Source organism: Schistocerca piceifrons, chromosome 2 (assembly GCF_021461385.2).
Source record: "Schistocerca piceifrons isolate TAMUIC-IGC-003096 chromosome 2, iqSchPice1.1, whole genome shotgun sequence".
Classification (NCBI taxonomy): domain Eukaryota; kingdom Metazoa; phylum Arthropoda; class Insecta; order Orthoptera; family Acrididae; genus Schistocerca; species Schistocerca piceifrons.
The window spans coordinates 450,518,366-450,543,015 of record NC_060139.1 but is presented as its reverse complement, the minus strand read 5'-3'; the positions used below and the strand labels follow the sequence as shown (position 1 = coordinate 450,543,015).

The window sequence follows — 24,650 nt, the reverse complement described above, 5'->3', positions numbered from 1 at the left end:
ATTTCTTTGTCATCTGCGGAGCTAGTTGGCATATAAACTTGTACTACTGTAGTAGGCGTGGGCGTCATGTCTATCTTGGCCACAATAATGCGTTCACTATGCTGTTTTTAGTAGCTTACCCGCATTCCTATTTTTTTATTCATTATTAAACCTACTCCTGCATTACCCGTATTTGACTTTGTATTTATAACCCTGTATTCGCCTGACCAAATGTCTTGTTCCTCCTGCCACCAAACTTCACTAATTCCCACTATATCTAAATTTAACCTATCCATTTCCCTTTTTAAATTTTCTAACCTACCTGCCTGATTAAGGGATCTGACATTCCGCGCTCCGATCCGTAGAATGCCAGTTTTCTTTCTCCTGATAATGACGTCCTCTTGAGTAGTCCCTGCCCGGAGATCCGAATGGGGGACTATTTTACCTCCGGAATATTTTACCCAAGAGGACACCATCAACATTAACCATGCAGTAAAGCTGCATGCCCTCGGGAAAAATTACGGCTGTAGTTTCTCCTGGCTTTCAACCGTTCACAGTACAAGCACAGCAAGGCTGTTTTGGTTAGTGTTACAAGGCCAGATCAGTCAATCATCCAGACTGTTGCCCCTGCAAGTACTGAAAAGGCTGCTGCCCCTCTTCAGGAACCACATGTTTGTCTGGCCTCTCAACAGATACCCCTCCGTTGTGGTTGCACCTACAGTACGGCTATCTGTATTGCTGAGGCACGCAAGCCTCCTCACCGACAGCAATGTCCATGGGTTTTTTTTTTTTTTTTTTTTTGGGGGGGGGGGGGGGGGGGGGGAATACAAAATATTTTTCTAATTTATGCTGCATATACAGTGAATGCTATTTCAGCTATTATACAATTTTCAAGTGATCCTACAATAATAATGATGGTAAAATTTTTTATATGAAGTTACAGAAGCATATGTTGAATGGCTTATGCTGGCATTGGTAATTACTTGTTGTGCACTTTAGGTGTTCAATACAGAATTTAGAGTGCTTTGTTGAGATGATTTCTCAGTTTTTGTGCTGCCAGAAATTTACGTAGAGAGCTCACATTTTTATTATCACCTGTGACTGTTCAATAGTAAAGTTTACTCCTCCAGTGAATATATGTTTGTAGATATTACATTATAATGCACATTTTACAATTTACAATAAGAACAGGATCTCCAAGATGTACCTACTGTCAAATAAAGATACATAACTCCTATGCTTACCAGGACTCCTCTGCTAATAAGCATGAACAACATTTAATAAAACATTAATTTCAGTATCTTCTTAACTTTTGCTGGGTGATGCTCACTATTTTCCTCATTTGTCATTATGCAAATATTGTATGTACTTTCATCTGTTGTTATTTTCAGTTTACTGTGTTCTCAAAAAATAGAGAGTGATATGCATGTTGTACTTGTTGCCTTTCATAGTTGTTCAATAGTATGGAACTCTGTCTCTCCTGTGGCTCAAAGCATCTTATCACCCTCTATTCATGCAACTAAATTTAATAACACAGGCCAATGAAAATTTTTTTTAAAACTTTTTTTACTTTGATATATAGACTTTTATGAGCTGAATCCAAATCTAGCCTTAGTTTTCTCGTATCACCCACAGTTTTTGAACAATGAGCTTTTCATTATATAGTATAAAAATCCTATGCTGTATGGTAAATGAGGAAATTAATGAAATGCTTTGTTACAAAATAAGCATGGTTTGTATTTACAGTAATAAATATATATATATATAAAAAAAAAACAAAGATGATGTGACTTACCAAATGAAAGTGCTGGCAGGTCGACAGACACACAAACAAACACAAACATACACACGAAATTCAAGCTTTCGCAACAAACTGTTGCATCAGGAAAGAGGGAAGGAGAGGGAAAGACGAAAGGATGTGGGTTTTAAGGGAGAGGGTAAGGAGTCATTCCAAGCCCGGGAGCGGAAAGACTTACCTTAGGGGGAAAAAAGGACGGGTATACACTCGCACACACACACATATCCATCCACACATATACAGACACAAGCAGACTGTATACGTGTGGATGGATATGTGTGTGTGTGCGAGTGTATACCCGTCCTTTTTTCCCCCTAAGGTAAGTCTTTCCGCTCCCGGGATTGGAATGACTCCTTACCCTCTCCCTTAAAACCCACATCCTTTCATCTTTCCCTCTCCTTCCCTCTTTCCTGATGCAACAGTTTGTTGCGAAAGCTTGAATTTCGTGTGTATGTTTGTGTTTGTTTGTGTGTCTGTTGACCTGCCAGCACTTTCATTTGGTAAGTCACATCATCTTTGTTTTTAGATATATTTTTCCCACGTGGAATGTTTCCCTCTATTTTATATATATATATATATATATATATATATATATATATATATATATATGTGTGTGTGTGTGTGTGTGTGTGTGTGTGTGTGTGTGTGTGTTAATAGAGGGAAACATTCCACACGAGAAAAATATATCTAAAAACAAAGATGATGTGACTTACCAAACGAAAGCGCTGGCACGGCGATTGACACACAAACAAACACAAACATACACACAAAATTCTTTATATATGTGTTAATAGAGGTTTCACTTTTCAGCTGGAATTGGTTTGTATTTTCTTCCTCTTTTTTCTTTGAAGCTTCTTGTGTAGCTTTTTCTACGATGAGTTGCTTGGTGAACTTCTCGGTGATGTGACCAACAGTAGTCCCCCATCATGTTGGTGTTCCAGCAGCCTTGGTAGCGTTTTTCCATCACTTTAATGTCCTGGTGAAAACACTCTCCTTGCTCCTCACTAACATCTCCCATATTGTCCGGGAAGTAATCAGGGTGACCAATCAAAAAGTGAACTTTCAGGCTCATTGAACATCCTAAAGTTTTAAACTTGTTTAACATTATAGCTATAATAGAAACATATTCTGCGTCTTTTTCATGTCCTAAGAACTTTGTAACAACTTTCTTGAATGATACCCATGCTTCTTTCCCATTTAAGGTCATTGTGGATTTGAAGTTCACATCAAACATGAATTTTATAATGTCAGGTACGACAAAGATGCCTTCTTTTAGTTTAGCTTCTGAAAGATGTGGAAATTTCTGGCAGAGATACTTAAAACATGGTCCATCTGTAGGCAAAACCCTTACAGATTGTTTCATTAGGCCTAACTTTATACGTAGAGGTGGTAGGAGTATGTTTTTTGGATCTACAAGGTTTTTGCGTAGAATGTTCTTCTCACCATGTTTTAAAAAACTCCCTCACAGGCTAGTTCTTTCTGCATCAGTGTTGATCCCTAGCTCTACTGTCCCATTCACACAAGAAACATGAAAATTTGGTAAAGCCACCTTGCTGACTAAGGAGCATGCATGTTACTTTTAGATTGCCACATATCATCCAACCATGAGCCAAATAGCTATTTTATTTAGCACTATTTCTAGGTTTTCATAGCTTTCTTTGTCCGTGGCTCGTGGTCTTGCGGCAGCATTCTTGCTTCCCGCTTCGGGGTCCCTGGTTCGATTGCTGGCAGGGTCAGGGATTTTCCCTGCCTTGAGATGACTGGATGTTGTGTGTCTTTCATCATCATTTCATCCTCATTCACTTGCAAGTCACCGTAGTGGCATTAAAGAACTTGTGGAGCAGCGGCTGAACTGCCCCACGAGGGGTCTCCTGGCCACTAATGCCATACGCTCATTTATTATAGCTTTCTTTCATATGTACAGAATTTCCAACAGGTATGGATGCATATTTTTTACCATTGTATAATAAAACAGCCTTTAAACTAGTTTTGGATGAATCAATAAACAGCCTCCAGTCTTCCTTTTTGTATTACAATGGAATTCATCATCATCTGCTTCATCTAAATCAGATTGTAGATCAGAAAATACTTGTGTTGGAATAGAATTTAAATCATCTGGTGGTTCAGGAACTGGCACATCTACACCATGCCCTACTGGTCGGATGGGGACCAGAAGGTTAGGGTAGCTTATTACCATCTTGTTTTTCGAATTATGACCAGTAATATCAACACTGAAAAAGTAGCAATCATCAGAATGATTTCTTGGCTCCCTCCATATCATAGGAACAGCAAATCTCAAGTCTTTTTCCTGTGTGGCACCCAAGATTTATCTTGATTGCCAAGTTTAGATCCGTGGTATGATAGATAAAACTTTTCACCAAGTCTGTAATGTTTCTTTGGTGTTTTTAAATTCACTACAAATATAACAAAAACTGTCAGCAGAGTTTTTACAATCATGATTATAAATTGTACTGAGCACATGTACAGGAAATGGGAAAGTGAGGTTAGGTTAAACATAAAAATAGAATCGACCTTTTCTGTCAGCAAATGTTTTTCAGCAGTGCTAACAACGTCATCTACATTCATTACACCTCCTTTTAAGATTATTTTAACTATATAAAAGCTGTTAAATTCTTTAAAAAATCGCATTATTTAATAAATTTAACTGAAAAATGTGAAGATATGGTTTGTGATACAGTTTTTTAAGTATCATATTTTGATTTCCCATGCTAGAAAAACATAAGAATAAGGTATTTTCAGCAAAAAAGTTTTTCCATCATTGGCCTGTGTAATTTATTACTTACTCCCAGGAGACTAATACTGTTCCCATTTCTGTTTCATTAAGTTTTTTACTTTTATTCATATGATCACTGGAGAATCATATTATTGTCTCTCTCTTATCAACATTAATGTTACATAGTCCATTTGAATGTCAAATATTGCCTATTTAAGTTTCCTGTTCTCTTTTTTTCTTATGTTTCCATGGCTGTACAGATAGCAGTAGACTTCATTAGACTCAAGTAGATACTGGTGTCAGAATAAACCTACATCCACAATAGTAACTTCAATTGCAGAATTTCTTAAGGCTTGTTCTTTGAATGGGAATTGATTTGATTTTTTGTCATGTATTTAATTATGTACAAGGGATTTACATACTTGCAATATAGCACAAGTCAAGGAATACAAAGTCACATCAACATATTTGGTTACCGGTACACAAAATCTTTTTGCACTGGATATTACTTTAGTTATATTCTGTGTGCTGTCACCTGAATTTGCTGCTTTAAACTACTTACTGGCACAAATGACACGACATTAAATGTAAATTTTTATCTGTGTAACATCTTTCGTGTGTTGATAAAAGTTTAGGTATATAATACGTTTATATTCTGAAGTTAAGATTACAAGTTTATTTGTCTTTACTATAACACATTCTGCAGTTGGTTTCTTTTTTTGTAGTGGTTTATATTTACTAGCCAATGCTTTTATCATAATGAAAAATCAGTCTATTTGTTGATTTGTTCATTTTAAATTGAAAAAGAATTAATGAATTAATGTTGTATCACATTCACTCATACAGTATACTTCCATTCTACTTGCTATTCTTAGGCATGCTGCAAGTATTCATAAAATTGCTACCATCTGTGGTGTACACAGTAAGGTGAGTATGGTGTAACAGTTTGCATAGCTGGATGGTGTGCTGTGAGTTGCCAGTTAAAATCCAACTATCATCAATTATTTGTTACTAGCCTTTCCCCTTGGCTTTGCACATGTATGCATTCTACACGTACTTTGAACACATGTCCCCCTCTGTGTGTCCTCCTCTTCCTACTTCTGTCTACCCACCTTATTCTCCCACCTGTATCTGTCTGTCTCTTCCTCCCAACACTCCCTGTATCTTCGTCTCCTGTTCCACCTCTCTGTCCATTTCCTTCACTCCCTCTCTCTGACCATATCTTCTTCCCACATCCCTCTGCCCACTCTGCCCATATCCCCCCTCCACCTCTCTCTTTTCATCTCTGTGTCCCTCTCTTCCTTTACCACCTGCTCACTACCTCTCTACAACTTCCACCTGCTTCATGCATCTCTCCCTCCTCCTCTCTCTCTCCCTCTGTCCATTTCTTCCTCCCAGTCACTGTCAGTCACCTCCTTTATCCAACTCTACCTGTTCCCAACCACATTCATTGGCACATGTAGCCCATGTGATGCAATTCAACACAGTAAACATGTATTACTCGAGTATGCCTCTCAAGCAGGTCAGACCACACACCAGGGGATTGAAAATCATTTATTTGCCCTGATGTACAGGCCACCATGCAAAGCAGATCAGTAAAGTAGGCCAATATTACTCCACCACAACATGACTCTCATACATGACAGCCCACATGTCGGGTCCTGGAAAACCATTTTATTCCTCTAACATGTAGGCTGCCCTGTAAAAGATGTTGATTTGGTAGGTCAGTACTGTTCCCACACAAAATGCCTCTCGTGCCAGGGAGCTTATATGCAATGTGTCATAAAAAACATGTTTTTGCTCTTATCTTCACTCCTATTGGAGCTAGGAGGTTATAAAACCCACAGTTCTGATACTCATGAGGTCTGTACAAATAGCTGCACTTCCCATTCAGGAGTTCAGTTCTACTCTGGTTGTATGTTGGTATTCATAATAAATGTGCTTTCAGTGGTAAGTGTTGTATTTCATTGACAATCCTGCTTTTGCATTTGGAGTAGATTGTGGTTACTGCATGACACTGTTTGGTGGACATGCTGTGTACTTCAAATATTCTGCATCAGCCTGCTTCCAATTATGCAATCTAAAAGCCATCACTTTCTTAGACAGTAAACAGAGTACAAGCAGTATATTGTTCCCTAGGTCTGTATATTGAAGAGATCGGTGTATTCCAACACATCAGATATCCACCAGTGTTTTCTGTGGACATTGGTCAGGACCCTATAAAATGGCTGAGAGGGTTTGACTGACCACCAAATACAATAGGTGGGATGACATGATGTTAGCAGCAAGCCTTTTTGGTGATAGAACAATTGAAGAACAGGACCCAAAATCAAGGGGAAATGACCCAGTCTCAAATATAGAATATTTTGGCCCTTTTCCACATTGTGAATCTGAGTATGACAGTAACTGACAACATCACACACTTGATGAAAGGTGTGGTAGAAGACATGCACCAAGTTTTACTGGTAAAGGACGTCACAGCAACTGTGGAATTCATGAAGAGTGTCAGTACATTGAGAAAATGCAACAGAAAAGACTTAGCTGAAAGAAGCACCTATCCCAAATGTGGTTCCTGTGCCAGTTGTGGAAGACCATCACAGGCTTGCTGCTCTCCTACGTCATATACTAAGAGAATGGTGTGACATTTTACAGCAGCCAGAACTGTTGATCCAAGTAATAGCAGCCATGAATGCTGAACCCATATCAGGAGGTAACAGAAAATGTTGAAGAAGAGATGTATCAATCTTTAGCATCAATCTACAGTAGAAAATGCCAAGAGGACTGGACTCAGCCTACTCAGACTAATGTTGCAGACTTGAAGTGGTAACTCAGCACGTGACCAACAAAGATACCAACTACTTCTTCTCCAGATATAGTGTCCTGCAAAGGAACAGACATTTGGAGGACAGTATGACTATACATCACCTGACATCAGCCAACAGTTCTACTCATGCCAGTCAACTGCAGGTGATTATAGATAACCTGTGGGATGTAGCCCATTGCCATACCCTGTAAAAGGTTTCTCCCCAACATGCTGTAGCCATTTCCTGTCACTGTACAGGGGTACAAACCAGCTGCTGATAAATTCAGGGAAACTAAGTGAAGCAACCAATTCTGAAAGCGAAGCCACTGCAGATGCAAATTCTCCATTGATGACAGTCAGCAAAATGTCAGGACATATCACTGACATCATCATCAATGGCCAACATGTCCAGGCAGTAGTCAACTCAGGGGCTTCTTTTTCTGTAATTTCAAATGGTTATCATCACTCACCAGTTAAAGAAGGATATGTTCTGTTATATGAAAGCAATTGTATTGATAGTCGCAAAAAGGGAAATGTCTCCATCTGACAGGAATATTTATTACAATAATAAATATCAGTCACAGAACACACCCATGTGAGATTGTCATTTTAACAGAATGTAGTCATAATGTTATGCTTGTATGGGGCTTCATGCAGGCATTACAAACAGTCATAGACTGTGGAAGATTGGAGCCCCAGATTGAAGAAGCTTTCTAATAGGCACCAAAGACTGCTCTGGGCAATTGTTTGCTGTTGAAGGTGGTGTTATCCTGCCATTATCAATGAAAGGAATTCTCCTCATTGATTCAGGTTTTAAGTAAAATTGTGAAGTTTTTGTTGACTGCAAAAAGCTCCTCAGGGTTACAAAATAAATCTAAATGCAAGGGATGATCATAAGCACTCAAGTAGCCATAATTCATCTCTAAAGGTATGTGCATAGGGAAAGCCAAAACAATTCAGAAAGGGCAGTTCCATTGATAAAGATTCTTGCCCTACTACCAATACAGGGACAGCAGGGTAGGAACCTACTGTCAAACTGCAAATAGGATCTGGTTTAACTGAGGAACAATGTCAGAATGTGTTAGCTGTTCTGCTTCCAAATATAGTTTGGAGAAAAGATAGAGCAAGAAGCCCACGGCAAAACATCCTGTCAACACTGGGGATCATCAACCCAGTTAGCTAGCACTTGTACAGTGTGTCTCCAACTGAGGACAGTCAGGGAGGAAGTTGAGAAGATGCTGAAAGATGACATCATTCAACCTTCAGAGATTCCTTTGCCCTTTCCTGTTGTGCTTGTGAAGTAGAAGAGTGGGACATGGTGTTTCCATACTACTGCTGATGGCTGAAGTAAATCATGAAATAACATGACTACCCATTGCTGCCCACTGATGAGAGTTGTTGCAAGGAGTAAAATATTTCTCAACTGTGGAGATGAGGTAACCTACTGGAAAATTGAAATGGCCAAAGCTGACTGGAAAAAGACTGTCTTTGTAACTACTGATGGCTTCCATAATGGCTTCAATTTATGCTGTTCGGACTATGTATTGCACCTGCCACCTTTGAGTGTATGATGGACAACTGCTTCAACAACTAAAATGTAAGATGTGTCTCTACTATCAGGATAACATTGTTGTTTGAGGTTTGAAGAACATCTAAGCTACCTAAGAATGTTGTTGAAGTGTGATCCGACTATAGGTCTTTGCCTGAATCCAACAAGGTGCCTCTTTGCCACCCAAGAATTAAAAATCTTGGGGCACCTAGTGATTAGTGATGAAATCCATCCTGACACAGAGAAAATAAGAGCACATTTGTGATGTGAGAAGTTTTCTCAGAATGTGTTTGTACTACTGGCAATTCATAAAGGACTTTTGCACCAAGGCACACCCTTGTAAGAACTACTGCAGGGAGATGCCAAATTTCCATGAGCAAGCTGCATGAGAGGTCTCTTTAAGGAGATGCTGTCATCTTCTATAGTACTTGTGTTGCATGATGAGAATGTTGAGATAGAACTTCTCAACAACACTGGCAGTTATGGGGTAGTTGCAGGCCTAGTACATATTTTGGAGGGTGCTAAAAAGGAGATAGCTTATGCTTCCAAGTCTAAGATGAACTACTCTACAACTGAGAAAGTTTGTGTTATTTTGGCCATCAACAAGTTCCATCCATACTTATTTGGCAAACAATTCATCATTGTGATGGGACACCATTCTCTGTACTGGCTAACTAATCTAAAGTTCTCATTGGGTTGACTGACAAGGTAGACCCTGAGGCTTCAGGAGCCCATCATCACAAACAATAGACAAAAATAAGAGGACATTGACTGGGTTTCAAGAAATCCTTCTGTGGAACATATCATTGTGCACAAAATCTCATTTATCATTACGTCAAATGGCATTGCTGCTACTGAACAGAGGAAGAACCAGCATTACTGAAAACCATAGAAGCCTTGAAGGCCATTGAATCAACTGGAAGAAAATTCCAAGTAATAAATGAAATATTCTGTTAGAGGAACTGTGATCCAATGGCGTGGAAATGATTACTTATCAACGCAGCTCAACTGTGGCCAGTTATTCTGGAGTTTTTCCATGACTCCAACATTTGGTCACATGGGATTCATGAAGACAGTACATGAAACCAGCTGCAGTCATCTCTAGCTAAGTCTCTACTGATCCATTAGACACATCTATTCGACATTACGTGAGCAGCTGTAAGGAATGCCAGTGATGGGAGCACATGCTGTGAAATCTCAGGCATCATTGCATTATATGGCAATGCTACTGAACAGAAGGAAGAACCAACTTTCCTGAAAACTGTAGAAGCCTTGAAACTGAGGAATCAACCAAAGGAAAATTCCAAGTAATAAATGAAACATTTTTTTAGAGGAACTGTGATCCGATAGGGTGGAGATGATTGGCCAGTTACCCTGAAGTTTTTCCATGACACTCCAACATCTGGTCACCTGGGATTCATGGACACAATACATCAAAGCAGCTGCAAGTATCACTAGCTAAGTCTCTACTGATCCATTACACATATTCATTTGTTACTAAGTTAGCCACTGTAAGGAATGCTAGTGATGGAAGCACATGCTGCATTTGCCTCAGGACATCTGGTACCAGTTCTGCCTGTAGCAGCACTATTCCACTGAATTGGGATCGACCTCATTGGATAGGTTCCTGATGTTGACAAATGTGAATCAATCTACACTGTCTACACAGTCTACACTGACTGTCACATCCACTAAACTGTCACAAAAGCAGTGCCAACTGCTGAAGCTCTGGAAGTGAATTGTGAAAGACTTCATTTTAAACAACAGACCACACTGTGCAATGGTTTTTGATCATGTATATGTTTTGTAGCTGAGACTGGTATCAGAGGTAATATCACACTGTGATATCACCAATAGACAAATGGCCTCACAGAATGTTTTAATAAGACTTGAGAGATATGGTATCGATGTACACTAATTTCAAATAGAGAGATTCAGATACAGTACTACCTTTCATGACATTTACATACAACAAAGTGAAGCAAGACAGTATAGCCTTTACTCTGTCTTTTCTTCCGCATGGTGGAGAGGGTAAACAACAATGGATACACTTGTTTTTGCTTCAGCTGCATGATACTAGGATGACTACGTGAAAAACAACATAACTGGGACAGAAGACAGCTGGCTTGGATACTTATTATTTATTTATTTCATTCATGTTCTGTAGACCCATTAGCGTTAAATCGCTTGGGTGTAGAATGTGTCATTTACATAGATTTGAGACATTTGTTAATAATAATAGGTAGTACACTGAATAATATATTACATAGAAAAAATGTTTACAAGAATAGTTTTTTGTAAAAAGTTACAAATTACATTGAACAGACTTACAATAGATCAAAATCAATTCACATATTCTCATACATAAATTTGTCCAGTGAGTAAATGGTTTTACTTAGAAGATACTGTTTAAGCTGATCTTTAAAAGTATGTGGATCAGTAACTGACATTTTTATTGCCTGAGGGAGAGCATTAAATATTTTTATGCAAGAGTAGTGTACTCCTTTTTGCACCATACTTAGATTCTATGGACCTTGGACACCCAGGCAAAAGCACAAGAGTACTATAATGCCAAACACTCATTGTTGAAATACAGACCAGGAAGCTTGGTATGGATTTTTAGCCTGTGTGGATGGTGGCACATTGGAAAAGTTACTAAAGCACTATTTCATGTGTATTGTATCATTCATTTTTTGTCAGATATCACATATGAAGTTGAGGATTATGACCATTCATCAAAAAGACAGAAGTGCCTACTGTAGTCATGGGGTGCAGATTGATCTACATCTACATACATACTCCGCAATCCACCATACGGTGCATGTTGGAGGGTACCTCGTACCACAACTAGCATCTTCTCTCCCTGTTCCACTCCCAAACAGAATGAGGGAAAAATGACTACCTATATGCCTCTGTACAAGCCCTAATATCTTTTATCTTATCTTTGTGGTCCTTCCGTGAAATGTAAGTTGGCGACAGTTAAATCGTACTGCAGTCAGCCTCATATGCTGGTTCTCTAAATTTCCTCAGTAGTGATTCATGAAAAGAACACCTCCTTTCCTCTAGAGACTCCCACCTGAGTTCCTGAAGCATTTCCGTAACACTCGCGTGATGATCAAACCTACCAGTAACAAATCTAGCAGCCCGCCTCTGAATTGCTTCTATGTCCTCCCTCAATCCAACCTGATAGGGATCCCAAAGTCAAGAATAGGTCATACTAGTGCTTTATAAGCGGTCTCCTTCACAGATGAACCACATCTTCCCAAAACTCTACCAATGAACCGAAGATGACCATCTGCCTTCCCTACAACTGCCATTACATGCTTGTCCCACTTCATATCGCTCTGCAGTGTTACGCCCAAATATTTAATCGACGTGACTGTGTCAAGCGCTACACTACTAATGGAGTATTCAAACATTACAGGATTCTTTTTCCTATTCATCTGCATTAATTTACATTTATCTATATTTAGAGTTAGCTGCCATTCTTTACACCAATCACAAATCCTGTCCAAGTCATCTTGTATCCTCCTACAGTCACTCAATGATGACACCTTCCCATACAACACGGTATCATCAGCAAACAGCCACACATTGCTATCCACTCTATCCAAAAGATCATTTATGTACATAGAAAACAACAGCGGACCTACCACACTTCCCTGGGGCACTCCAGATGATACCCTCATCTCCGATGAACACTCACCATCGAGGACAACGTACTGGGTTCTATTACTCAAGAAGTCTTCAAGCCACTCACATACTTGGAAACCAATCCCATATGCTCGTACCTTAGTTAGGAGTCTGCAGTGGGGCACCGAGTCAAACACTTTCCGGAAGTCAAGGAAGATGGCATCCGTCTGATACCCTTCATCCATGGTGAAAAAAGGGCAAGTTGCGTTTCACAGGAGCAATGCTTTCTAAAGCCGTGCTGATGCATCGACAGCAACTTCTCTGTCTCAAGGAAATTCATTATATTAAAACTGAGAATATGTTCAAGAATCCTGCAACAAACCGATGTTAAGGATATTGGTCTGTAATTTTGAGGATCCGTCCTTCTATCCTTCTTATATACAGGCATCACCTGTGCAAAATGCAAGCTAAGTAAGGAGCCAATGCAGTAGAGTACTCTCTGTAAAATCGAATTGGAATCCCATCAGGACCTGGCGATTTGTTTATTTTCAACCCATTTAGCTGCTTCACAACCCCAGGGATGTCTATCACTATGTCCTCCATATGGGAATCTGTATGAGACTCAAATGGTGGTATGTTTGTACGATCCTCCTGCATGAAAGATTTCTCAAATGCTAAATTTAAAATTTCAGCTTTTGTTTTGCTGTCTTCCATTGCCAGGCCAGACTGATCAGTGAGTGACTGGATGGAAGCCTTTGACCCGCTTACCGATTTTACGTAAGACCAGAATTTCCTTGGGTTTTCAGCAAGATCTTTTGCTAAGGTATGACGGTGGTAGCGGTTGAATGCTTCAGGCATTGCTCTTTTTACAGCAGCATGAATCTCTTCTAACTTTTGCCTGTCCTCATTCTCCTGATCTTTCTTGTACTGCAAGTGCAACTGCCTTTGCTTCCTGAGCATTCTCCGAATTGCACTGTTGAACCACGGTGGGTCTTTTCCATCTGTAACCCACTTTTTCGGCACATACTTGTCCAATGCGTGATTTACAATGTGTTTAAAATTTGCCCATAATTCTTCCATGTCCATCATACCAGTAGTAAATGAAGTCGATTCATTTACTAAGTGGGATGCTAACAACTGCTTATCTGCTCTTTCTAGTAAGAATACTCTCTGAGCCTTCTTGACTGACTTTTAAACTTTCGTAACCATGGTCATAATGACAACATTATGATCACTAATCCCTGTCTCAACACTGACACCGTCGATGAGGTCTGGTCTGTTCGTGGCTACCAGATCTAAAATATTTCCATTACGCGTTGGCTGTCGATTTAGCTGCTCAAGACAGTTTTTGGATAATGTGTTCAAAAGTAATTCACACGATGGCTTATCTGTACCACCTGTAATGAATCCATAGACATCTCAGTCTATCCTAGGTTGGTTGAAGTCGCCTCCGACTAATATAGCATGATCCGGGTACTTCTGCGATACAGAATGTAGACTCCCTATGATTGATTCTAGAACTGTCACGGTGGAACCTGGTGGCCAGTAATAACACCCCACAATTAACTTTATTTCCCCTAGCCCAGTTAAACGTGTCCAGATAGCTTCACAATCACTCTCTACTTTGACCTCAGTAGACACAATATTTTTGTCAACTGCAATGAAGACACCACCTCCTATGGTGTCTAATCTGTCTTTCCGATACATGTTCCAACCCTCACTAAATATTTCACAACTTCCTATCTCAGGGTTCAGCCAGGTCTCAGTCCCGAGAATAATTTGTGCACCACATGCTTCCTGGAGGGCTTCTTGTTCAAGGAAAATGAAGAGCTGCTCAGTGATCACCATACTTCAGTGGGTGAGGCTACCCATAATGCACATAATAGTGAAGAGAATTTGACAACATGACCAGAATGCAAGGGTCTTCCAGTGCTGCCAAGCTGAGGACCATTGATAAGATTTATATCCATGGCTCTGTAGTTGGCTTCAATGAGAAATTCTGAAACAGCAGACTGCTATTTCTCCAGAGTAGGGAACACTGCCACAAACTGTGCTTCATCAGTGTGGCATAGTTGTTAATGTTGATGATTGGCATGGTTTGTGTAACCAGTTCAAACCAGGCCAGCAGCAGTTATTTGTCATTTAGTATTACCATTTCTGGAAGAGTCTTGAAATTTTTTTATGCTTGTAATGTTTGTATATCTTGGAGTATTCAATGTTTGTATAAAATGCAGCACTCTCCACCCAGGAGTTCAGTTCTGTGCTTTCAGTGCTACGTGTTGTTCTTCATTAATAACTTCCCTCTCAGACTTGGTCTTCATGGTTGTTACATTGTGAAAATAAAGAGTGACAATTATTGAACTATACGTAAAAAATGTTAATTAGTTACAAACCATGGTGTGTGCACACTTTATTCAACATTTTAACGTCACTGCAGATATTTGGGTTTAGGTTATGACATGTTTGACATGCCTGCCATCCTTGGTGATGATGTGGCGCAGATGAATAGCAAAATTCTATATGACCTGCCAAAGTTTCAGAACTCAGTGCTGTCAGTGACCTCCTAAATGGCTGTTTTCAGTTCAGCAATGGTTTTGGTGTTACTGCCGTACACCTTGTCTTCAATACAGTCCCACAAAAAGGAGTTGCATGTGTTCAGATCTGAAGAATATGGCAGCCAGTTGAGGCTCATGCTAGTGGCCTCGGTGCCCCAGAGCCAGAATGTGGCCCCCTAAGTGCTGCTCCAGTCCAGATCATCAAACATCCTCCTGCTTCAGTGGGATTGAGCTCTGTCTTGTGCAAACCGCATCTTGTTGAAATCAGGGCCACTTTCAATAATGGGGATGAAATCATCTTCCAAAACCTTAACATACTGTTTGGTAGTCACTGATTATTTTGTGACTGGACATTTCACATCACACAATCACTTGTGGAGGATGAAGAGACTTCTCAATCATAAAAGTGTGGATTTTCAGTCCCCTAAATGCGCCAATTTTACTTATTGATGAATCCATCCAAATGAAAGTGGGCTTCGTCGTTAAACCAAACCAGTCATCTGATCTGGTTTGAAACACAGCGTGAGTCTTGTCGATGTTTTCCTGCATTTTTCACCCTTTTTGGATGAACAACATTGCCAACACTGTCATCATGAACATTTCCTGCTCTATCAAACTTGTGAATCAAATTCTTGATTGTTAGCACACTTGGACCAATTGTCTTCAGCTGGAACTGGGTCGCACACTTTCTTTGAACTGCAATTGGGCTGTTATTGCTCGCATAGTAAGCCTTCACAAGCACTATATGTGCATGTTTTCATGTGCAAATGACTGAGAACACCAAGAGTTGTGTGCATGTGCATACTAATTCCCATGATGGCTTGCAGCCAACTGTGCAGTTTGAATGTCCTAATGCAAACCATTCAGAAGTTATGATGATTTTATTTCATATAGTTCAATAATTGTCACCCTGTACTATTACTGGATCAGACAGTGACTACCTCTTTCTCACACCTGATTAAATGAGAGGAATAGATCTGGTTAATTAGTGTTCTGCTGTCTGTAAATAGAAGTGTACGGCAATGCTGTTTTGTGACTCTAACTAACTTGAATGAACATAAAAAATTAGATGTCATTAAGAACAAAGATCAGGTATTTTACAGACCAATATTCCACAGATGTTACATGATTCTTTCCTTAACAATTAAAATGGACAAATGTTACAGTTTCACTAGAGCACATGTTTCTACACATTTTGTCATTCCTATGGTGGCAGGTATTTCCTAAGCTACTACACTCATAGTTAGTATTACCTTAATACTAATGCTATTTTGTATCCTGGTAAAAGCATGACTCCTTCTTGCCCAAATATGATATTGTGACAAACCTTAAGACCATTACAGGACAAAGTATGCTGTCAGATTCACAAATTAAACTTCCGATGGCATGATTACAGTACAAATGACAGAAAACTATGATTCAGCTGAATGAGGTCTCCGTAGTACAAAAGTGTAAATAATAGGAAGATACTAGAAAACAGTGAGGTAAGGGGGGGAGGGCAGGTAACTTAGAACCCATCTGAAAGGGACCAATGTGACCTTGTGGTCTTATGACTCAAGTAGGGTTACACAAAACCTAGGGTAACAAGTGCCCATGTTGTGTAATGGCTCTCTTGAATCTAAGTTTTGAATGATTGTACCCCTTCCATTTCTTTCCTGATTTCTCCCCTAAGGTGGGGTTCTTGTTAAGAAAGCTAGAAATAATGCTTTAGTTGATTTACATGTGTTGCTAGTGAATATATTGTGAGCCATACTTCCTGGAAGTTGGTACTGGTCAGCTTGCCTGTCTCTTTGTGAATGTAACAAATTTCTTAATAAAATTGTCTTTTGTACACTAGTTATGCATTTCATAACTTTAGCATTTGCTGCATATTGTGTAGTCATTTTGTGTCTCTTCATGCCAGAAAATGATACAGCATACATTTATTCTAGTATCTTTGTCCTGTGGAGACAATCTTTTATTGACCTCCAAGCACACACTCAATTGACATATAAATTTCCAAGGTATGAATTTATGGAACAGATTCTCCTGAATTCTGTGCCATTATCACTTTCAGATAGTAGTTATACATAGACTATATTGAGATTTATCAATGAAAGAAATACATTAAAACTCACATGTTCAGTATATTTTTCATAATGTATCAATTGTGTGAAAATTCATCAGCTTAGTTAACATTTAGGCATCAGTCTAGCAACACAGCTAATGTTACAAATAACTAATAAATCCAAACACCTTGGATATCGAACACCAGTCAATTCAGTGTATTTGGAATCTTCTTGTTTGCATATTTTTTACACTGCAACATCAGTATAAGGACATTTAAATATGTGGTACAAGACCACTGTAAGCGAGTGTCATCATAAGTCCTGTCATTATGTCATAATACATACTTTGAGAGATACACAGAAACTGTTTCTCAGGCTAAACAACATTTTGCTTACAGACCCTGGCACTTCTGTAATATTACATTCATTACTGAAATTATGACATACATAAAGGATGTTGTAATCTTACCCTCCACACATCACCAGTAGTTTTTCAGTATCTTCAAGAAGATCAATTGCTTTCTTTCAAACACTTTGAGAGGAGTAATATACAAAAACAATTTTGTTTCTTATCTTCATTTTCTTGTTGTTGGCTCCAGTTTGTCATGTCTATGGGTAGATTCTTTGAGCTGAAATTTTGAGTTTATGGGTTCCAGTTGACATGATAATTGATGAAGTAATTTCTGTTTCTATGACTCTTTTATTTCAAATCATTCTTCTATGTCACACTGTCTTTACAATCCCCAATTTAAAACACAAATTCACGTTGTTATTGCCAAAATGAAAAACATGTCCAATTCCACAAGAGAGGCATGCCCACTGCCTCTAACTCATTCTAGGGTGCTAACAATATTCCAAAGAGTTTACAAAATGAAAGAGTTTACAAACTTTCTTGACAAAAAAAGAATCTTCACCAAGTTATATCATTATTTTGTAAATGACTCCAGAAATAAATTTAATAATTAGTGTCAGATTGCATAGTTAATAATAGGAATGTTAAGTGTGCCGGATATTTTGTAATTTCAAATATTTCTAAAAGAAGAAGAATTTTAGCTGTAAACACAGAGTTAGTACATATCAATTAATTTCTTTTTATACATTTTAGACTGAAATATAATACATCATATACAATATCATATGAAACTCATTTAGTTAAACAGATGAGATAATTTTCACCTATACAAGATTCGAAATGTTAGAGGAGGGTGTCCCATTACAATGACCCTCCTAAGAGTCATTCGGTGGATTTACTCTGGTAGCTCTGAGGATGTTTTCAATTTTGTCCCTGTCAGGTGTAGGTAGGGTTAGCCCAGGCCAGGATGGGTTATAAAGCATTTCATGCAACACCTACTGTCAATTGGAAACATTCATTTAAATCTCATCATACATAAAATGTTGCTAGATTTATAATTTTCTAAGACTAGTCAATAGAGAAAACCCCAGAAGCAGTGTGCTAATGGGTGTGGCTATCAATGTGGGTCAGATAAAATTTCAGTCGTTTTAAACAAATCAGTACCATTTGTGCCATGTCATTGCATGCCTCATGGTTTCCTTGTGCATGTCTGCTTACTTTGACATTACAGAAAATAAATTAATGCATATTGCATATTTTGATTTTTTGAACTTAATATGACATATTTTAGACTTTAATGCTGCATATCAAACACCTTTTTCTGCCTTTGTTGTGTAATTTTACACTTCTGTGCATAATAGTGCATTTTCTCAATTTTGGTCTGTACATTCTGGAATTTCCATAAAGAATGATAAACCATTTTCAGTGACAGTGATCTCCGTGCTTTCACCAAGCAGAGATATGATATCATTACTGTGGAGTGGTGTATTTTGGCAAACTACTGAGAAGCAGTCATGCTCTAATCTCCCTGCAGCCTCCAAGGTTATTTTTTAACTCTTCTTCTTTCAGTTCTGATTTGTGCTGAGGAAGTGATCAGTCACGTCTCACAGCCACTCTCCTTCTTTCTTACATACTACTACTACTACTGTCTCCTCTTACTATCACTGTCTCCCTCTTGCCATCACTTACTGCTACCATCTCATTTATTTGTTCCAACTGCTGCTGTCTCTTCTCACTGTCACTATCTCTCTCTTCCTCATTGTCATGACCACATATACTGTCTCTTATTACCACTGTCTCTCACTCATTTCCACTTTCTCCACCTCTTTATTACTGTCCCTTTGGCACTGTCTACTTCACTCTTTTCCTAGCACTGCTCTTTCACTTTCAACTATGTTTCACTGCCACTGTGTCTCTCTATATTTCTCTCACCCTGCTATTGTCTTCTTCGCTCTTTCTATACCACAGCCACTGTTTACTGTCATCCAGTATTTATGACCTCCCTGTCTCTCTCCCACTGCCACTGTCTTCTTTTCTCTGAGTGTAAACATGTCTGAATATGTGACCATACCAGACCTTTGGAAAAATTTTTTTAGGTGCTGAGGAAAGTAGAATGAGGCAGTTGGTACCCCAACTTTCCAGTCAGAATCTTTTAAATGTCAGTATATTCACCTTTTTTATGCTCTGATAGGAGCCAGTTTCTACTGGTTTCCTTCTTTTTACTGCTACACCAGGGCATGTCACTCATGTGAGAAGAGCTGTATGGGTCAGTAAAATTTGGGAGTTTACTTATGTGAAATTGAATTTTACATGCACAAAAATTTTGTGTGTGTTTCAGTACTACAACATGGGGTTCTCAGAACCATTCAGATGATAACAGGGACTATTTGCAGCATATTTCTCCATGCTACATCACTTTATAAATTATATTTTTGCATCACACCATATTTTACATTTGTATTTTACATGTACTGTACATGTAAGGTAGCTTTGGACCTCTGTATCTCAGTAATGGAAGCAGATGCCAACAAAATTTTCAAGGCTGTTAGAGTTTGAGATCTTAGGAATATATTGTAAAAATTCCAGCCATTTGCTGTGCATAGCTGTCTTCAAATCTGTGGTTTGGTTTTGGTATGAAAAATGGCAAAAAATGGCTAATGAACTGTCCATGAGCTAATGGTGTCTATGTAAGCCCTGTAAGGTCCACCACAGACCACGTCAATTACATTACGTTGGATGACCAGATTGGGTGATTTTTGCCGTTTGAGGTACTAATTATAGAATGTGATATTTTTGTTGACCAACTCAATTTTTGGGAGAAACAAGCAAATCCATGTGCATTTTTATGTACTAATTTTAACGTAAAATTATTTGTAATGTTGTTTATGACTCTACTGCCTTGTGAAACAGTGAATTATTGCAGCCCCAAAGTTCTGCCAGTCTCCAAATAACGTCTTTGGTGCTAACATTAAACAGCTGTAGACAGGTAATTAGGCCAATCTTGTTACAAAGATATTCATTATTAGAAGTTATCATTACAGCACATGGCAGAAAAACAATAAACTGCAGCACTTACACTAAACTCAAATAGAAGTAATAACTGAACTGATCAATAAAACAACTAAGCTCAAGTAAGGCCAACAACATACAGTAGTTGGTCTTGTTTAGATTAGGGGTTGGTGATTGCTGGTACTGCTATCAATATATTGATAGTTTAAATCTATGGGTTGCCTTGTTGGCTATCGATAGTGTATATTCCTTTTTGTCATATAATTGAAAATAAAAGTATGTTTCAGGTATGCTACATGGCAACTAGGTCATGTGTAACTTCATTTAGGAGATAGAGTGTTCCAGACCCCCCTTTGGCTATGCCCTTGTTAGAGTCAAAGTAGTTTTGTCAGTTGCAGCCTGTTAAAATACAATAAAACTGCACTTAATACATCCTTCACTCCAGTCAGACTGCAGTGGCAGTACAGTGTAGTCAGCCCAAGCATTGTAGTCGTATGGGTGTATGCATATTCCATTGCTGAGTGTGAAGAATTAGATTTTCTGGAAGCTCAGCAACATTTTCAGTCTTCTTTATGTGCCAACAACCATTCACGTTGTCAGCTACACCTATACTCATTCTTTTGTTTGCATTAAATGTGCCAATATTTATAAAACAAAATAGGTAGACCAAACAACTGAATTAACTTGTTTATGGCAGAGGTACAAAAATAAGATATTTATTCAGACAGGACACATTTTGAACAATATTATGTTTAGAGGAGATCAACTTTAGGACTGATTTGCAACAACATTCTTTTTCTTTTTAACCTTTATGATTTTTGCATTTTTGTTCCTGGGAATACGAAACTTCTTACACTTGCCATGAAATATTTATCTTGTATAAAGTCTTATACTCCATGAAAACCAAGATAAATTGCTGGCTGCACTATAATAGAAAGAAGGATGATTATATTTATAGATCATTTTATATTACAGGAAGACCGTTTTCAGGACATAGATCTAGTTGATAGAAGTGGTGTGACTGGTGGTGTGCAAGAAGTTGAAATTAAACCAATAAAACCACCTGATATCAGTATTCCAATGAAGTTAGGTCGAGATGAAAATTTTTCTATGTTCTTGCCAAGTCATCGTAAAATGGCAGCTCAACTCATTGATGTTTTGATGGGTAAGATCACTCATGAGTAGTAAAAATTCATTTTAAGGTAAATTAATTTATCAAAATTCATCTCAAATTATGACACTATTACAATTTAATAAACTATAATATCTGTACCCTGTAAATTACTGTATTGTTCTGTTGTATGTACCTCTTAATAATACATGCAGTTCAATACTAGAAATTCAATTCTCTGCATTTGAAAATGTGATAAGGAAACATCTGGTAATATTCGTAGGTGGGACATTAATGTACAGGAAGATATGTTTACAATAACCAGTTGGTGTAAAACTGATAGGCAGGGTGAAAATGTACTAATTTTTTCATACAGTTTAATTTATAATTCGTCAGACTGCAGTGGTAATGTGAGTATACAATATTTATACATTTATACAAAAATGATTCATTATGAATCTGAAGTGCAGAAGTGCCACCATGAATGAAAGCAATGGAATGGACAAACTAAATTTACTGTTTAGCCTGTCATTGTGGATATTTTATCATAAAATTATATTAATGACACTGTCACCATCAATGCATATTCTAAATCTGAACTTCCACATTTAAATAATTCCAAGAACTTTCTTATCCACTGGCTTAACTGTTTTTCAGAATAGAAAAATGTTGAGTTTTTCTTTCACACAGTGTGTCTGCATGACCCCTACAATTTCAAATTCCTACCTACGTAAATTAATTAAGCAAGTTTTATTAATCTTCTCACTAAATTGTCTATTTATTTTATATTTATATTGCATGTTCTGTGCTGCTTCTTTTCAAATAATATGTAGAGTGTTTTGCAAAAATTTGTAAAAAGGGGTTTTTGAAGTGGACACTTATTTGCAATTACAGTGCTCAGGACTACTTCATTTTTAATGTCCTCCATTGTCTGTGCTGTGTACATAAATATAGTGTCATCAGATTGCTTTGAAAAATCCTGATCCATTCAGAATAAGTAAAACTAATCTCAGTACAGAATCTTGTAATGTGTTACTTTTTGGTTGGTAGGTTTTTAATTGAAATCGGTAATTGATTAGATTATTCCCATTAATGTGTGTGATTTCTGTTCATTGTTTCTGCTTTCCCATGAAAGATTTGAAAGTGTTGTAGCATAGCCTTGTATCCTATTGCCTTACTGACATAGCTTTCACATTGCCTTTGAATGGTTTAAAAAATGAAATACCATATAAAATTCCTTTAAAATCTAACAAGTCTTCTTTTGTCTATCAAAGGGGCCCAGAACAGCATCTTTTGTTGCCATTTTTGTTGTCTACATTTCCCTGAAACTGTGTGAAGCTGGGTGCAGTATTTTAAATTTATTTGTAAGGCTACAACTATATATTTCATTTCCACTTCATAGAGTTTTGAAAAAATGGAAATTCATTATATCAATATGTAATGTCCTAATTCACCTCTGTTTCCTTGCTTTAAGACTGGCTTTATTTTAATTAGTTGTAATGAAACTATAAGAAGACTCTTTCTCTATTACAGCATTCAGTATATATCATAAGAGTTTTTCTAGACTTCCATTATGTTTCTTTATAAGATGTGGTGTAACAGTATCTACATCAAATAAATTTTTAACTTACACATTTGATTTATAGCATTTTCAGCCTGTGTTTTAGTTATTGTTAATATGGTTTATATCTGCAAATCTTAGCATTTTACTCAGTTCATCCACTTTGTTATTGGTTAACACTTAATCGTCCAAAATTGTAAATATCTATCAAATATTTTTGGATTAAAGGAGACCACTCACAAAAAGACAGAAACATTGAGTTGTTGACAGGCATACACAAAATAAATAACACTTCCTAGCTTTTGGAGTTATCCTTTGAGAACTGGAGTGAAATACACAAAGAAAACATATGCATACACATGCCTATGTCCCTACATGGTGCTGGCATCATGCACACCATGTACGGGCATAGGCGTGCCTGTGTGTGAACATGCAACTGAAACAGTGAGACATTTGTACCTTAATCATTTAGGACAAAGCTCGGTTTTACTAAAGCAGTATGTAATTCAGCAATAGATAGTATATGTATGTTTGTATTATGAATTTGTTATATGTATTCCATTTTTCCATTATTCTTGTCTTATGTACCTCAACTACAAATAAGTTGCTACTCACCATGTAGAGGTGGTATTGAGTCACGGGCAGGTACAACAAAAAGATTACTAAACATGTAGGCTTTTGGTAAAAAGGCCTTCTTCTAAAGTAGACAACACAAACACATTCATGCAAGCACAACTCACACAAACATGACCACTCTCAAAGGACACTGAGGCCAGACTGTGAGATACTGGCCTCAATGAGCTGAGACAGTTGTCATGGGTGTGAGTGCTGGTTTGTGTGTGTGTGTGTGTGTGTGTGTGTGTGTGTGTGTGTGTGTGTGTGTGTGTGTTTGTACTTACGTAAATCTGTGTGTGTGTTGTCTACTTTAGCAGAAGACCTTTTGGCAGAAGGCTCACATGTTTAGCAGTCTTTTTGTAGAGCCTGTCTGCAACTAAGCATCTCCTCTGTATGGTTGAGTAGCACTCTGTCCTTTTCATAACACTGAACAATGGAAAATCCAGAATGGAATATAACAGTATTATGAAAAGGTAAGTTGCTACTCACCATATAGTGTAGAAGCTGAGTCGCAGATAGGCACAACAAAAAAACTGTTGCAATACGAGCTTCTGGCCAACAAGGCCTCTGTGAGAAATATACGACACACATACACACACAGATATGCAACTCACACACACATGACTGCAGTCTCTAGCAGCTGAAGCCACACTGAGAACAACAGCAACAGTGCAACATGGGAGTGGCAACTGAGTGAGGGGAGGAGAAGAAGGGGAAAGCCGGTTTGGGGGGTGGGGGTGGGGAGATATAGCAGGGTAGAGTTTGGGGACAATGAAGTGTTGCTGGAGAGTGCACAGTGACAAGTTGGGATGTTAGATGGAGGGTAGGAAGATGTAGGAGGGGGTGATTGGGGGAAAAGGAGAGAACTAAAAAGACTGGGTGCGTTGGTGGAATCGGGGCTGT

General features: G+C 38.2%; 1 protein-coding gene across 1 annotated transcript in view; it reads left to right on the top strand.

Annotated features, from left to right (window-relative positions):
• LOC124777651 (phenoloxidase 2-like) overlaps positions 1-24,650 on the top strand; it is a 175,253-nt gene that overhangs the window by 2,678 nt on the left and 147,925 nt on the right. The window contains exon 2 of the mRNA XM_047253131.1: positions 21,436-21,625. Coding sequence (XP_047109087.1) covers positions 21,436-21,625 — 190 coding nt within the window. The remainder of the gene's footprint in view (positions 1-21,435; positions 21,626-24,650) is intronic.